This window comes from Psammomys obesus, unplaced genomic scaffold, assembly GCF_907164565.1.
Source record: "Psammomys obesus unplaced genomic scaffold, mPsaObe1.curated_primary_1811, whole genome shotgun sequence".
NCBI classification, from domain to species: Eukaryota; Metazoa; Chordata; class Mammalia; order Rodentia; family Muridae; genus Psammomys; species Psammomys obesus.
Window position 1 is genome coordinate 3941229 of NW_026591598.1, and position 17130 is coordinate 3958358.

A 17130-nucleotide genomic window follows, 5' to 3' on the forward strand; every position below is an offset into this window, starting at 1 on the left:
GTGTGTGTGTGTGTGTGTGTGTGTGTGTGTGTGTGTGTGTGTGTGTGATGTATGTGTGTATGATATATGGATAAATGAGTGAGCGGTGATGCATGCGTGTCAGGGTTTATGTATGGAGGTCAGAGGAATGTAATAAGAGTTGTTCTCTCCTTCTACCATGTAGGTTCCAGAGATCAAACTCAGGCTTAGCATCAAGTGCCTTTACTTTACATCTTGTTGATCCAGGAATTACAATTTTTTTTATTAATTGATATTACCCTGTTAAATGGTAACACTGTGAATCCAATCCAAACAAACAAACAAGCAAACAAACAAGCCACTCAGACAAACACCTGTTGCTACACCTTATGCTCTGTGCTAGGGGCCAGCCAAGAAATCTGGAGGGTTGAGGCCATCAGAATCTGTTGTCATCCAACCCTAGAGGCCTCGAGCCCCTTCCTCCTAGTCGCACAGCTCCTTCCGCACCGTAGACCAACTCCCTGTGCACTTCCTCCTATCGGAGAGCATGCGGCAGGCATATTGTCTCACAATTCTGACTTTCTTGGCAGCTTAAATTCTTACCAAAAATTAAAGTATTGTTTCTAATCTCACCCGGGTGGATGCTGAGCTAATGTGGCCAGCTTCCATCTTCCAGATACATAGACTCATTTTTAATGCTGTTGTGTCGAGTTCATAAGCTTGCATCCTGATGAATTCACCAAGGTAAATGTCACCTCTCATACCACTTGGCAGCTGGCCAGGTGAGTCCTGATGACACTTCCACCTCTCCAAGTCCATTTCTTTCAGACTTCTTTGCTTTCTAACCGCTCATCTCAACCAGCTGTGTCTTTATCTCCCACTTCTTTTCTTCTACAAGTCGTGTGTGTGTGTGTGTGTGTGTGTGTTTTGCCTGTGTGTATGCCTGTTTGAGAGTGTCAGATCTTAGAGTTGCAGACGTTTGTGAGCTGCCTTGGGGGTGCTAGGAATTGAACCTGGGTCCTCTGGAGGAACAGTCAGTGCTCTTAACCGCTGAGCCAGCCCTTCTACAATTCTTTATCTAATTCTGTCTTTTCTCTTATCTCACCACTTAACCTTCCTTATTCATTCTTTCTTTCCTATTTTGACTTTAATTAACAGTGGAGTTGAATAACGTTATAACCGAGCCTATGTGCCAAGTACTGAGTTGGGCCACATACTAATCTTAGCTCCTAAAGCTGGAAGTCATGGCACATGCTAGTACTCTCAGCCCTTGTGAGATAGAGATAAGACCACCAGGAGCTCAGAGTTGTCCTCAGCTACATAGAGAACTGGAGGCCAACCTGGTCTACACGAGACCCTGTCTAAAGTTTCTTTTTGTTTATAACTTCATTTTATTTTTACTTGTGAATCAATTACCTCAGAAAGCAATTTATCTTGGGTATGTTGACAACTTTTTTTTGGCCAGGGAAGTAGACAGGAAATGAATAAGGAAGGCAACAAATGAAGATGTCCCTTTGTGGAATAGAGCTCCTTACCGCTCTGCGCTCCCATGACCTTTTAGAGAGCAGGACTTGCCCTGAGTTTCCTTGTGTGGGGTTAGTTTTCTTCATGGAGAAGATGGTCTGCTCTGTCCAGCGATATCCACCCCACATCTGAGAAACCAGACCAATGAAAGTTATGATAAAGTTGGATCTGCATCGTGGAAGACCACGTGAAATTATCTGCAGTGTTGAATCGGGTCTCACAGTCAGTACAGGTTTTATGTCACGGCCCGTTAAGACAGTGATGTAGAGGAAGCCTCTGTCCCTCCCATCGTACTTCAAGAAAGAGCCTGAGAGAAATGGAAGAGAAAACAGTTGTTACCAAGTGTATTCTGGACCCCTCATCTTTTACTTCAGAAAATAAAGGCTGCTTGGCACCGAAAGACACCAGCCACACATGTCACAGAGTCTTGGTTACAAACAGGAAGAGTTCAAAGTGAATAAATATGCAGCCTGAATATGAAGATGCAGCACAATTCTTGTGCTTGAGAAGTCCAAGCACAAGCAAAAATTGAAGTGTCCAGGCTGGGTTCAGAACCACGGACAGAAACCCTGCCAAAGAACTCCTGGATGCTGACGGTTCAGCACCATGGCCAGGATCTCCCTTTGGGGACCTCCCCCCTTTCGGGTCCCCTGTCCTCAGAGCTATTTCAGAGAAGGCTCTAACCTTGCCTGTAGGTTGACTGGTTCCTAACACTTCTGAAGGCCATGATAAATAACGGAGATTTGGTTCAGAGTGTTGGCTGCGCTTCCAGAGGTCCTGAGTGCAATTCCCAGCAACCATATGGTGGCTCACAACCATCTATAATATGATCTGGATGTCCTTTTCTGGAGTTCAGGTACACATACAGATAAAGCACTCGTGTACGTTCAATAAATGAATAATTAAAAAAAATAATGGTTTGGTTAATGGGAGTATCATCTTGAGGCATGATGGGAAGAAGCCTTCCTCTACCTCGCTGCCTTCTAAGGCCACACACAGCATTAAACCTGTAGGGACCGTGAGAGCTAATTCAACACCGAAAATAATTTCAAGTGGTCTTCCAGGATGCAGACCCAACTTTGTCATAACTTCAACTTCCATGTTACTGAAAGGATTTCCAAGTGTGGAAAGTCTGGTTTCACAGAGGCAGGGAGTATCTCTCTGGACAGAGCAGGTCATCTCCTCCATCAGAAAACCAATACTGCAGAAGGAAACTCAGGACAAAGCCCTTCCTGCTCCCTGGAAGGACATGGGGGCGCAGAGCGGTAGGGTGCTCTGCAGAATTTCCTCACCAGGGGTTATGTGTTCTGCAGCTCTTGGAAGAGGGGGGTCTCCCTTGGATCCGGCTGATTCGCATATGTCTGCAAACATGAGGGCCTTTCTGCTCCGATTTTATTATGTGTAAATGAATTGCTCACAGGAAGAACGAGGATTAGTTCACTCTTCTTCCCCCCATTCCTAGGGTTTCTGGCAACTTCTCCCCGGTACATGCAATGGAGTCTCCCCACAGTCAGGAGTGTCTTGTGAGCATCCTGTGTAGCTTATCCAGTTCGTATCATCCATCTGTTTGGCTCCTGAAAGATTCCCCCCCACCCCCACCCCCGTGGCTCAGGGGGAGCCAGCGTTTTTGTGTTTGTACCCAGGGTCAAAAGCTTTGGGCTGAGGTCTCTGGAGCCCGTGTAAGAAGTCCCGCCTGATTCCTTACCGACTGCCAAGGGGGATAGGACCTGGCTTTAAAGAGAGGGGGAGTGTGAGGGTTGGTGGAGTGAGGTCTCATTTTGAAATGAAAGGAGTCCTGGGTCTCTAGGCAGCTTCTAAAAATACCATCTCCCAGCGCTGGGGGGAGGGGGAGGGGCAACGGAGCGTGAGGAGAATGAAGATGGGAGGAAGGTGGGGGGATACAGGAGCCTTTCTTCAGGTAGGTCTTATTTCAGGGACGCAGCCTGTCTCTGGGAACGAGACGGAGGCCACACCTCCTCTTGCTTCCTCAGCGGGCTTCAGTCTCCTACAGCGTCTCAGCCCAGCCCTTCCTGATGACCTTTTCTTCCCAGAAGCGAAGGAAACCAATCCCCACCCACCCACTGTCCAGCAACTGTATCTGTAGTAAGCAAGTTCCGTGTGCGCGCGCACACACAGAGACGGAGACACAGAGAGACAGAGATAGCACGGGAGAGCGGCTTGTGAATGGCTAGTGATCCACGATACCATGAATTGCCTTTACATTCGGTGCCCAGAAGCATGGGACGGGGCCGAGACCCAAGGCTCACCGAGGTGTCCTTAGCACCGAGCGCCGTTCCCGCGGAGTGTTAGCGGGAGGGGCGAGGAGTACACATCTCGGCAAAATGCACAGACGCACAGAGCCCACAGCCAAGCGCCTGTGTGGCTCGCGCTCACACTCCGGGCTTCTCTGGCTGCTGTGACCCCTAAAGAGAAAGGGGTTTCGGCCCCGGTGGAAAGCCACCAGGTGGGTGGGGCGTTCTCCCCTCAAGTTACGCTCAAAGGGTGAAGCTCAGCTGCCCCCTGCGTTCTGGAGGGCCCCAGCCCTCGCCACCTCACCGAACGGTTAAACCGCCAGCATCCACACAAGTGACCTTCATTAAATAGAGGTCGCGTCCCACGTTTCCTTGCGGCTTCTCCAGCTCCGGCCGAACTCTTCGAGGACTGCTCCGCCTCTTTGACAGGAACCTCAGATTCTCCGTGCTGCGTTTCTCGTCATTCTCCTCCTGGGGTGGGGAGAGCGGGGTGCCCCGAGGGGAACCCCAGCCTGAACGGACTGTAGACAGAGGTGGTGGGGGTATGCTGCTCGTGCGTCTGGACACAACAGCAGCAAGATGCTGGGAAGCTGATTGTTCGTGCAAAATTTGCTACTGCCCCCACCTCAGCGTCCACATGGTTTCCCAGCCTCGGAAGCGGTGCTGGGAGGGTGGGACCCTGTCTCCCTCCGACCTGACCCTTTTCCCAAGCAGCTCCTGGGACCGACCACTGCGTGTGTGTGTGTGTGTGTGTGTGTGTGTGTGTGTGTGTGTGTGTGTGTGTGTGATGAGGGCTGGGGGGTGGGGCGGGGGAGGAGGGATCGAACCATGAAACACCGGGATCCGCAGACGCAGGAAGTGGCCAAGGGCCGGGAGACACCACAGCTCCCCAGAGCTTGAGGTCAGGATGTCAGGCTCGGAGACCCCCTGCAAGTCCTGCGTGCTCCGGTGGCTAGCTAAGAGGCTGCAAGTGTCACCGCTTCCCCGCGGACCGCCCCCCCCGTAAGCCACGCCCACAGCGCCTACTTCCCGGGACGCCGAGAGCTAAGGTTTAAGGGTCTCTGGTCCACCGACGCCAGCTTGTCTCGCTCTCCAGCAGCCCCGCAAGCGCTCAGGGCCGCCCTACCCCCACGGTTTGGAGCTCTGCGGGACCCCTTGGTTCCCCCCTCCAGCTGGGCGTTCCGCCCCTGGCCTATGAAACCCCACCTCCCTATTCTCTGCTGCCGGGGATTGGTGGACCTCCCGCGGCGACGCCTAGCGATTGGTCCCCATGGATGATGGTGACCGGCGAGACTCCGCCCTCGGTCGGCTCTGGGGTCTGGGGGCACTGCTCGGCGGTGCTGGGCTGGCGAGGCTGGAGTCGCCGCCGCACTGACAGCTCCGTCTCTGGACGATGGAGCCTGGCCCCGGTCCACACCCGCTGCGCCTGTTCGTCTGCCTGATGCCACTCTGCCTCGCTCTGCTTCTGGGACCCGGGCGGCCCGGGACCGCCGAGGAAGGTAAGGTGGGTTGTATCTGGGATCCTGAGATGCCAAAAAAAAAAAAAAAAAAAAAAAAAAATAGGGAGTTGGAGGGCTAGGGGGACTCGGTGGAGAGGCTTGAAGCAAGCGGGCGGCGGGGCGGGAAAGAAGTAGAGAAAGAGGGGAGGTTGCCTGAGCGGTAGAGAAGAGATGGGTACCGAGGAGCTTGGGTCTGGAGACCTAGGAGGCTGGGGAAGAAAGAGGCTGAGTCCGAGGCAGCAGTTCAGGGGCCGGTGAGACGAACAGGCTGAGGGACTGGGGATGGGAGACGTGGGGGCGGGGAGACGAAGGGAGCAGAGAAACCGAGGGGATGCGGCCAGACCCGAGCATGAGGTGGGATGGAGACCAATAGCGGGGGCCTGGGGAGATCGCGGGGTGGGCAGCGGGAGGCTGGATGCTAATCGCGGGGGCAGAGTCCGGGCTCTGCCTGAAGTGCTGCCCGTGGAGCTGTCCGCAGTGCTGAATCGGGCGAGCCCACCGTGCGCGGTCCGCGTTGCGGAGGAACTGGGGCTGTTGGCGACGTTAGCTCCGGGAGTCTCGCCTCTGCTCACACTCCTCTTGGAGCTGCATGCTCAGTTGAATCCAGAGGCGTGACAACCAGGTGCAGAGCCCCAAGATGCTGGAGCAGACTCTGCCCGCAGGGTCTGTCCTGGCGCGGGATGGCATCTGCCTTCCAGTATGCAATTCCCAAGCACGGTCGGTGACGGAAAACCCAGCGCACTGTCCGAGGCCTTGCCCACCGTCTCGGCTGCCTCTAGAGTCAGTCCCTCTTGGAGGCTCTCCCCCTTTCCTTACCACTCCGGGGAAGTAATTTTCTGAGATTTGGGGATGGCCTGGCTTCCTGTCTCTAAGCTGAAGGCTCTGCTTTCCAGACCCAGGCTTCTCTGAGCCCAGCTGAGGATGTAGGCTGCCGATCTGTCACATCCCGAGGGAATAAAGTGACTCCAGGCTTTTCCGGTAGGGAGGGAGTGAAAAGAGTCATGGGTTATGTGTGTAGGGACCCATGGCCTTTTTTCAAAGGCAGTAGAGAAGCAAAGAATTCTGATGGTTCTTGTTGCTGAGTAGCCTCTCCACCTTGTTTTCACCAGAGGCCCTTCGAGGCAAATGAAAAGGCTTTGGTCCCCTTTGTGTCTGGTAGACTGACCTCAGATCTGAGTGGATCTGGGGTGCACCCAAGAATTCCCAGATCCACTAACTTCCTCCTGCTAGCTGACAGTTAATATAATTTGGGGAATGTGAAGAGGGTGGACGCGGTCACTGGCTTCCATCCCTAATGTGAAAACCGACCTTAGAGTATTTGCCATGGAGCTGGTGGAAGGCTGGTAATGACATTCAACTCGAGAAGAAAAAAAGGAAAGAAAGAAAGAAAGAAAGAAAGAAAGAAAGAAAGAAAGAAAGGAAGGAAGGAAGGAAGGAAAGAAGGAAGCCATGTCCTAATCTCCAGAATTTGTTAATGTTAACTTAAGATGGGGGTGCAGTGTGGCTGGGCATTTTGATATAAAGAGATGAATCTGGATTGCATAAAGGGTTCCAGGGCAACTGCAATAGTCCTCCTCTGAGGGCAACAAGACTCAGAGCCAGAGGAGAAGGCAACACGGCCATAGAAGCAGAGGCTGAAATCAGGCACTGAAGGTGGAGGAGAGGCCATAGCCACGATGGTTGTGGCACTTGTCCCAGGCCTCAGGGAATGAATACAGGTGCCTTCGTTCATCACTGTGGCTGCCCCTCTCTGGACTTGAGCCGCTCAGATCCTCTGGAGTTTTGCTTTGTTTCCCATCCCCTCCTGTAGCTATCTGGGTAAGTCCAGCAATGGATCCCAGCCTCCTAACGTGACAGTGTGGCTTTCTGACATCTGTGTTCTTCCCTCTTCTCAGTGGTCCTCCTGGACTCCAAAGCCTCCCAGGCTGAGCTGGGTTGGACTACACTGCCAAGTAACGGGGTAGGTGTTAAACTGCCCCTCCACCCTCAAGGACCCTCTAGGAGGCCGAGACTCGGCCTCTTTACACCCTGCGCTCACCTAGGACCAAGATGTACCACACAGTCTCCCCACCCGCCCACACCTTAGTTAGATCAGTGGGCCACACACAGAGACCCGTGCGTAGGAGGGGACTTGCTGGGAAGAAGTGTCTTGGCGCTAGGGAGAAGGGCAGAAGAGAGAATAATAGGGAGATGTGAGCAGAGCACATTACACAGAATGCAACTGTGAACATTCTAACATCTTTAATAACTTACTGGTGTTTTAATTTATTTACCGTGTTTATGTATGTGCGTATAAGTGTTGGTGCCACGGTGCGTAGGTGGAGGTTGGGACCACCTGTGGGAATCTGTTTTCTTCACCCAGTATGTGGGTCCTGGGGATCAGGCTCAGGTCAGGCTTGGTGCAAGTGCCTTTTCCTACTGAGGCATCTCAGGCACCCTGTGAAAGAATTATTTAAAAAGATCTATCTATCTATCTAGATATCTATCTATCTGTTTATCATGTATACAGTGTTCTGCCTCATTATAGGTGGTTGTGAGTCACCATGTGGTTGCTGGGAATTGAACTCAGGAGCTTTGGAAGAGCAGCCAGTGCTCTTAACCTCTGAGCCATCCCTCCATCCCCTGTGAAAGAAGTTTTAAAGATGCAGCACAGAGCGGGGTCCTCCAGAACCCCGGGGTCAAGCCAGGGTAGCCTTACTGGGAAATACCAAGTCTTCAGTTAGTCAGCCAAGTAAATCAACGAGAGAACTGGCTGTGTCCAGGAACAAAAATGTGTGTGGGCCATTACCTCACACACGGTAGACCTCCAAGTAGCTGTCGGTTATTGACAAAGTGGGGTGGGGTGGGGTGGAAAGGTCACCGGGCCAAGAGTTGAGTGGATGCTAGGTACCATCCCCAGCTCTGCCCGTCTGTTCAAAGGGCTCTCCCTCTGCAACCTCATCTTCCTCATCCACAAAAACAAATATCGGTCCTGTTTCTCAGCACACATGTTAAAATTAGGATGATCCAGGGAAGACCAGGTGGCCCCTGCTCAAGGACAACATGCAAATCCAAGAAATGCCACAAAGTTTACAAGGAAAAGAGGAAGCCAGGTGTGACAGCTCATGCCTGCAAGCCTGGGTGGGACCCTGGAGGCTGAGGGAGGAAAACAGCTGTGAGTTTGAGGTCAGCCTGAGAGGTCACGGCCAGGCTAGGCTACAGAGTGAGACCCTTTCTTAAAACAACAGAGAAAAGGAAAAAGATTAGAACCGGCCTCCTGGCACAGGCCTGTAAGCCTAGCTACTCAGAAGTTTGAGTTAGGAGGAATATAAATTCAGCCTGACTGACCAAAGAGTTCATTCAAAGCCAACTTGGACAACTTAGTTGATGCAATGTCAAAAGAAAAAAGATCTGCCATAAAGTGCTTGTTCAGCAAGCCCAAAGACCTAGGTTCAATCCCCGGTACCGGCAAGTAAGAAAACGGATCAGAATTGTTCATTTCCGAAGTGTCTCCTCGCCCATTATATTGTCATTTTGGGGGCTTATAATGGCAGGGGGCTGGAAGGCAGGGGAAGGGAAAAAGGCGGGCAAGCTCCAGGCTCTGAGGTGTCCGTTTCTGTACTGTTGCCTCAGTGGGAGGAGATTAGCGGCGTGGACGAACACGACCGTCCCATCCGCACGTACCAAGTGTGCAACGTGCTGGAGCCCAACCAGGACAACTGGCTGCAGACGGGCTGGATCGGCCGCGGCCGTGGGCAGCGCATCTTCGTGGAGCTGCAGTTCACGCTCCGCGACTGCAGCAGCATCCCTGGCGCCGCGGGGACCTGCAAAGAGACCTTCAACGCTTACTACCTAGAAACGGAGGCCGACCTGGGCCGGGGGCGTCCCCGCCTGGGAGGCAACCGGCCCCGCAAGATTGACACCATCGCGGCTGACGAGAGCTTCACGCAGGGCGACCTCGGGGAGCGCAAGATGAAGCTGAACACGGAGGTGCGTGAGATCGGTCCCCTCAGCCGGCCAGGCTTCCACCTGGCCTTCCAGGACGTGGGCGCATGCGTGGCGCTGGTCTCCGTGCGCGTCTACTACAAGCAGTGCGGGGCGACGGTGCGGGGCCTGGCCGCCTTCCCCGCCACCGCAGCGGAGAGCGCCTTCTCCACGCTGGTGGAAGTGGCCGGAACGTGCGTGGCCCACTCGGAGGGGGAACCCGGCAGCCCTCCCCGCATGCACTGCGGCGCGGATGGCGAGTGGCTGGTGCCCGTGGGGCGCTGCCGTTGTAGTGCTGGATTCCAGGAACGTGGTGACCTCTGCGAAGGTACCCGGGGGCACCTGGAGGGATGGGATGGGGACGCCGCAGGCAGATGGCAGGACACTGCGCTCTAGAGGAAGAGGCAGGAGTGGAAGTGGAGAGGCCGTGGGAGGAGATGGGAGCCGGGGCCTTTTGTGCAGCTTCTAGTGGACCTAGCCAAGACAGACAGGAAAAGGTGAATCTGATCCCACGTAAGGACACACCAGGAGCCAGGGGTAGTGTCATAGGCCTGTAAAACCAGCCCTCACCTGCTGAGCCAGGAAGATGGTGACTTCGAGGTCAGCCTGGGCTATACATAGTGAGTTGCTCTCTTAGCCAAACCAAACCAAACGAGCAAAAACAAAAATGCAGAGACCTGTATTTCAGACAATGATAGGTTCCCATTACCAAAGGGATGAGTGCCCACATCACTTGCAAAGTTAGGAAATGGGCAGTTAAGATTGGAATCCAGGTTTGCCCGGCTCTGGGTATCTACTGCTCCATGGCAGACCAACCCTCAGGCTAGTGTTTCAGGGACTTGGCCCTTGACCACATTCAAGTGAGGCTGGCAGGGGACATCTCAGAGCCTGAGAGTGGCAGCTTGCACGACGTGGCTCCCAGGATCCCACTCAGCTTTCTGAAGTAGAACCTCTGTGTCACTGGGATGTTTGCTGCTTCCCTGGGTTCGTGGCTTTGAAGCCACGAGGTGGAGTGGGACCAAGAGTGTGCATTCCGTCAGAAAATTCAAAGGAGTGTGTTATCTCTGTGTGGTGTGTCAGAGAGAGGGGAGAGAGAGACAAAGACAGAGAGAGAGAGAGAGAGAGAGAGAGAGAGAGAGAGAGAGAATGTGCATGCTATAGAAGGCAAGTGGAAGTCAGAGGCTAGCCCATAGGAATCAGCTCTGTCCTTCTACTGTGGGTTCTGCTATTGCACTCAAGTGGTCAAACTAGACAGCAGTTGAGCTTACCCACTGAGCCATCTTGTTACCAAAGGACGCACACACTTCTTTAAATTTTTATTATTTACTGTTTATACAGCATTCTGCCTGGATGTGCGCCTGTGCACCAGAAGAGGGCACCAGATCTCACTGTAGATGGTTGTGAGCCACTAGGTGGTTGCTGGGAATTGAACTCAGGACCTTTGGAAGAACAGAAGTGTTCTTAATCTCTGAGCCATCTCTCCAGCCCCTGATGCATGCACTTTCTAATCCAGGTCTTTTTCTGGGTATCAGGGCAATAGAAACGAACCAGCCACTGCCCCGGCTCTTGAAAAGCTTACATCTATTTAGAAAGGAGCAAAGATTTTTTTTTTTTTTTAAGTCATAAGAAAGTGATATGTGCTATAACATGGCTGCAGAGTGGTAGGGAACAGAGGAAGTGGCTAAGCTTGGTGTTATGATAAAAAACATTGATAAAAACAAAACAAGGGATGAAGGGGTTTGTTTCAGCTTACAGATCACAGTTCATCATTTAGGAAAGTCAGGGAAGGAACTCAAAGCAAAATCCGTGGAGGAAGACTGCTCCCTGGCTGAAATGCTTAGCTTTTTATGCAGCTCAGGACCACCTGACCAGGGAATGGTGCCTCCCACAGTGGACAGGTCTTCCTACATCAAGACAACCCCCTCAGACATCCCATAGGCCAATCTGATCTGAGAAATCCCCCAGCTGACAGTTAAAGCTAACCAGGACCCTTGTTTTCCTACTTATTCAACCATCCTTTCAGAGGAGCTGAGGATACGAGATGTATTGTGATGGATGCAACCTTTTATTCCCTGGGAAACTATGGTTAATATGAAGCTCACAAGCAAGAATCTTTCTGAGCTGTCTGTCCCAAGCATCCAGTTCTCCCTGAGTCCTCTATGCCTGTATTATTGTAGTCTACTGAAATACGTGTGTACACAGCTGTGTTTCTGAGCTCAGGCATTAATCTCAGCAGCCCCGGGGGGCCGTTGCAGGCTGGGGGATGTGGTAAGTGGTCAGCAGAAATGAACTGGGTGACCATGTGTCTTAGTTTCCTTTCTGCTGCTATGATAAAATAGCCTGACAAAAACAGCTGAAAGGAGAAAGGATTTATCTGGCATAGAATTCCACGTTACCATCTCCTGCGGTGAGGAAGCCACAGAGGCCTGGGGAACTGGTCACATCATTATAGACCGAGTCAAGAGCAGAGAGCAATGAATCAAGGCAGGCCTTCCAGTGCTCCTCAGGCTCTCTCTACCCTATAAAGTCCAGGGCTCCTGCTCAGGAATGGCTCTTGTAATCCCAGCATGCAAGAGGCAGAGGCAAGCCGATCTCTGTGAGCTCAGTGCCAGCCTGCTCTGCACAGTGAGCTCCAGGACAGCCAGGCCTATGTAAACAGACCCTGTCACAAAAAAACAAAAAGACGAGTTTTTCTACTTCAGTTGGTCCAGTCAAGGCAATCCCTCACAGCCGTTCCCAGAGGCTAACCTTAATCTAAACAATCCCTTACAGCTGTGCCCAGAAGCAGCGCTCTCTCTCTCTCTCTCTCTCTCTCTCTCCTAGATGTCAAGCTGACAGTTAGGCTTGGTGTGAGTCATACGCACAGAGATCCCAGTTCTAAGGATGGGGAGAGTTTTCCCAAAAAAAAGGGAGGTTTTTCTTCCTGGTGGCTGAGAACATTCTGCAGAGGCATTGTGACAAAAGGGAACATAGTGGTTGGTACTAAATAAGTAATCCAGTGTGGTTGCTGCAGAGGGCACGTAGGAGTGTGAGAAGTGGGGCAGGGCCATGAGTGAATGATGAAATAAAAACTCTATGCTTCAGGCTAATGAGGAGGAACATCAACATGCTCAGATTTATATTTTCAGAAGGCCAGTCAAGCTGCAAGGGCGGAAAAAGGAAGTGGGGGAACGCTGTGGGACAGACGGAAGAAGGTGGACACTGTAGTCCAGGAGGCAGACTGTGAACTGTGGTCTGAAATGTTGGCAGTCATCCTTGAGTGGTGAAGACGGGATGGGATAGGGGGCTCAGCAGCAGGCAAAAGCACCAGATCTCATTAGAGATGGTTGTGAGCCACCATGTGGTTGTTGGGAGTCGAACTCAGGACCTTTGGAAGAAGGGCCAGTGCCTTGAGCCATCTCTCCAGGGCCCCGCCCCCCACCAGGACTCTAGAAGCCTGTTTATACACTTGGAAAGAGAGCCTGTGGCATACCGAGTGTGTTTGCGGAATGATCTGTTGAAGAGAAAGGAGTGTTTTATTACTGACGTGGGTTAAAAGTGCTGACGCATGTTGCTAATAAAAAGCAGGACAACTTTTAGTCAGTTTTAGGATTGTTTTAAAATAGTCTATAGCCAGAGCCCTTATGCCTGCATGGAAATGGATTGCTTTTCCACTCCACCCGCTAGTGACATCACTGGAAAGAGGCAGCAGAGAGAGAGGGCTGCAAAAGACCAGTAAGGGAGATGACAGATGGAATGTTGACATTGAGGAGGGGTGAAAGGCGGGGGTCCAGAGTGGAGATGGCTAGCTGTCCTCAAACGGAGGGTGGCTTGTCCCCACGTAGACTGAAGGAGAGGATATGTGGGTCAGATGGAGGTGTTCTTGGTTTCCATAGCCAGATGTTGGAGGAATTACTAACTCTCACCCTCTCTCCGTGCTCTGCCAGGTGTGGAGGCGGCTGTAACGGGGTGGGGGGAGTCAGATTCTTGTCTACTTCATGGTGTGTTTTCAAAGCTTGGAAAAACACCTGGCTCACAGCAGATGATAAAATTGTGGATGCTTAGAGACCAGAGATCTATGGTTTGTGCCATGCTCCCTCTCCGTGGCTGAGACCAGATGAAAGTCGCTTATAATGGCATCACTTCCACCCAGGGCAGTGGAGGAGTGGGGGGAAATCCACGGCAAACTTCCCAAGGGAGGTGCTGTTGGAACTGGACTGTGGAGTGATACATAACTCAGCTGCCGGGAGGAAGTGGGTGTGAGACATCATGGGTCAGGAGCCAGGAGCTGTCTGCAGTGCTCAGGGTAGGTATGGTGGGGGCTGCTATAGAAGGCTAGGACAGAAATGGAAGTGGTTAGGTTTGCACGGGTGCCTTCAGGCAATCCAAGGAACTCTTGAGACTAAATGAACACTTTCTCAAAGCCAGAGGAGAAGACAAAGTTAAGATCTCTTCACTCCATTTTATTATTATTATTATGGTTTTTTGGGTGTTTTTTATTTTGCTTTGTTGTTGTTGTTGTTGTTTTGTTTTGTTTTTTTGAGACAGGGCTCTCTGTGTAGCACTGGAGGTTCTGGAACTTACTCTGTAGACAAGGTTGCCCTCAAACCTCCGTACCTCCACCTACCTCTGCCTCCTGAGTGCTGGGATCAGAAGGCATACGCCAACCCAGGGACCCACTCTTTCTTTAGTGACTTGGGTTCTCGGTCCTGTTCTAACAACCATAAGAATCAACGACATTTGGCTTCCCTTTAGGGAGCACATCGGGCTGGTAACCCATTACCAGCTCTCTTATGGGTCTGCCTGCTGGCTGAGCCTGTACAGATTAATGGGACCCCCCCCCGCCCCCGTGTAGTAACAGAGTTGACTCTACACAGAGCACCCAACTTGGGCTGCTCCTACCTTCGTTCTGTTTTCTATCTGGTGGCAAAGGCAGCCTGAGAAGGGGGGCATCGTGAGGCATACGTGCAAAGCTGGTGGAAAAAAATCTCTGCAGTGCCAGACCAGTGGCTGTTGAACTAGGTGACCTCTGAGTTTCTGACTTTGACATTGAAGAAAGGAAGGTATTGGCTGGTAGGGAATCCTTTTCTGTGTCTGTCCTTCAACACGCCACTCTTCTAGACAGTGCCTCTCAGAGTAGGGAGGACCGCAAAATGCCTGCGATGGGACCACGAAGACCACAGCTAGAACAGCAAACCCTCCCTCCCTCTGAGCAAGGCACCTCCACCTCACGCCTGTAATCCCAGCATTCAGGAGAGGTAGGAAGAACAAAAATTCAAGGATACCTTCAGCTACACGGTTAGCTGGAGCCCAGGTTGCATGGGATCCTGTTTCAATCAGTCTGTCTGTCGATAAAGTGTTTATCTGATCCCTCTTCCAGCCTGAGAGGGAGAAACGGTAGTTACTACCAGCACTGTGAGAGCGTCCATACAGTCCTATCAGTGTTTTATCTCAGTCAGACCTCCTGAGGGCCTGCTGAGGCAGGTGTTCTACCAGAGGTTCAGAAAGATTACCCAACAAGCCCAAGGCCACACAGCGAGGGAGTGAGTGACACAGACTCAGCACAGCTAGGAACCGACCCTCCCAACACACACACCCCACCTAGCTGGGCTCCTGCCTGCTCCTAGGAGCTGTGCTCCGGGTTGTGTGAGCGCAGATGAGGGCAGCAAGGCTCCTGAGTACATGTGCAGACCAGGACTAATCTAGGAAGCCATTGGAAGACTGCCAGCCCCGCCCCTCCACCTGCCCAGCTCTGCTTCCAAACTGGAGTCCAGCCTCTCTGTCTCTGTCTGTCTGTCTGACACCTGCCTGCCTAGCTCTCTGTTTGTCTGTGTAAGTGGGATTGTGTGTCTGTCTCTGAGTATCAGGGCCCAGCCCTTAGAGGCCCCACCCTTCTTTTCTCTTGCTCACACCAAGACCTTTGACCTTAGGGCAGCGTCGCCAGGGCTTTGAAAGGGGCAGGCTTCAGTGGGAATCCCACCAACTGTGGGCCACTAGGCAGCTTAACCTCTCCCAGCCTCACTTTCCTCTTTTTAGCCACGGAGACTGAAGTCAAAGGTATTAACGGGAGTGAACTAAGTCATTATCTCCCGCCTGCACACACAGCGTCTGTCATGACCAGGCACCCCACTTTCCCTACCCTAGTCCAGGAAAAGCAAGAATACAGGGTAGGGCACGGTCAGGGAGGCGACTTCTCACCAGCCCCTTCCTACAGCCTGTCCCCCAGGGTTTTACAAGGTGTCCCCAAGGCGGCCCCTCTGCTCACCGTGCCCGGAGCACAGCTTGGCCCTGGAGAATGCTTCTACATTCTGCGTATGCCAGGACACCTATGCTCGCTCGCCCACCGACCCGCCCTCAGCTTCCTGCACCCGTGAGTGCCCTCCTGCCTGGCCGGGGGAAGGAGGACGCCATCCACCCGCCTGCTACTGAGATGGGGGTGGGAGGGGACAGGGGTTGTGAATTGGACTGACAGGGTAAAGAGGGAAGCCTGAGGTGGGTCTGGGAATCCGGGCCTGGGACTAAAGGGGCCTAGAAGGGTGCAGATTGAGGTCAAAGTTCCCTGTGGGTGGGCCTTCTGGGGAGTACCCTCCCTACTCCCCTATCTCTTCCTGAGTCTGGCTGTGACCGTGTCCCCATCCCGGTCCCCTCAATATGCTCTCATCTCGGTCCCCCGCGCTGCTCCCCACGTTCCCATGAGGCTGATGGCTTCCGTACCGCTCCCCATGCCGGGTGTCCGCGCCCCCATGCCCCGCGCTCTAGCGTCCCCGCCTGGTCCCACTCAGCGCCGCCCCCCTGTCGCAGGGCCGCCCTCGGCGCCGCGGGACCTGCAGTATAGCCTGAGCCGCTCCCCACTGGCGCTGCGGCTGCGCTGGCTGCCGCCTGCGGACTCCGGTGGCCGCTCCGACGTCACCTATTCGCTGCTGTGCCTGCGCTGCGGCCGCGACAGCCCGGCGGGCGCGTGCCAACCCTGCGGGCCACGCGTGGCCTTCGTCCCGCGCCAGGCCGGGCTGCGGGAACGCGCCGCCACGCTGCTGCACCTGCGGCCGGGCGCGCGCTACACCGTGCGCGTGGCCGCGCTCAACGGCGTCTCGGGCCCGGCGGCCGCCGCGGGGGCCACCTACGCTCAGGTCACCGTGTCCACCGGACCCGGGGGTAAGGCCGCGCGCCCCATCGGAGACCCGCCCCTCACCCCCAGGCCGCAGTTCCCCGCATGCACCTCAGGGCGTTCAGGAACCGAAGTGACCGCACCCCCTTCCCCCCCTCCGCGGCCCCCAAGGTGGAGACGGAGTGTCCCCTTCCCCCAACCCTTTGAAGAAGCAGGGATGCACACAGGGTCCGGACGCAGGCGAACGGAGATGTCGCGCTCCCCATTTCTGAGTCTCGAGTGGGATGGAAAAAAAAAAACAACAACAACAAACCGACACCTTTGATACCACACCCTCCAAGTCCTTGACATTTACTTATGGTTTGTCTCTCCTCGGGTGCACACTTTCAAGTGATCCCTCGAGTGCCCTTTGCAAGATGGATAACGGCGTGCTGCAGCGGCTGAGCCTTTCCTATCTTGATTGGCGTGTGACCCTCGTCTCCCCCCCCCCCCCGTCTTCTGTGACACTACCCTGTCTGCTGGGTTTCCAGCGAGGCTTGGGGTGATTTTCATTCTTTTCTGAGGGCCTTGGGTGTGAAGCTGTGCGCACACGGGGGTGTTTGAATGATCGCTTAGCCTGCCGATGGAAATGAAAACGCAGCCGATATGGCTTTCTTTCCCCCCCCCCCCCGGTCTGGCTGGGGCGCGGTGGGCCCTTGGATGCCCACTTTCGTTCCCCATCCCCGGGAAAGTTTTTCTTCGGCAGCTGCTCTGAGTGGAACTCCCGCTGTATCTCTTAAGCCGATCTTTAAGCCTTAGGCTGTACATCCATTTTCTGATCCTCACACCTTGTCGCTTCCCTTATCGTTTT

At 53.5% G+C, this 17130-nt stretch overlaps 1 protein-coding gene, 1 long non-coding RNA gene and 1 other non-coding gene across 3 annotated transcripts in view; 2 read left to right on the forward strand and 1 right to left on the reverse strand.

Moving 5' to 3' along the window:
• Positions 1–4962: 4962 nt before the first annotated feature.
• Positions 4963–17130, forward strand: part of Epha10 (EPH receptor A10) — a 37532-nt gene continuing 25364 nt past the window's right edge. The window contains exons 1-5 of the mRNA XM_055611273.1: positions 4963–5233; positions 7129–7193; positions 8846–9524; positions 15390–15545; positions 15977–16327. Of these exons, the coding sequence (XP_055467248.1) occupies positions 5128–5233; positions 7129–7193; positions 8846–9524; positions 15390–15545; positions 15977–16327 (1357 nt within the window). The 5' untranslated portion in view covers positions 4963–5127. The remainder of the gene's footprint in view (positions 5234–7128; positions 7194–8845; positions 9525–15389; positions 15546–15976; positions 16328–17130) is intronic.
• Positions 8202–8305, forward strand: LOC129680017 (U6 spliceosomal RNA). Its single transcript, XR_008720615.1, has one exon. It is a non-coding gene; the product is annotated as a U6 spliceosomal RNA (small nuclear RNA).
• On the reverse strand, positions 8988–16062 carry LOC129679820 (uncharacterized). The gene is made up of 3 exons (XR_008720587.1): positions 16000–16062; positions 14461–14556; positions 8988–9036 (listed from the first exon to the last, which is right to left on the reverse strand). It is a non-coding gene; the product is annotated as an uncharacterized LOC129679820 (long non-coding RNA).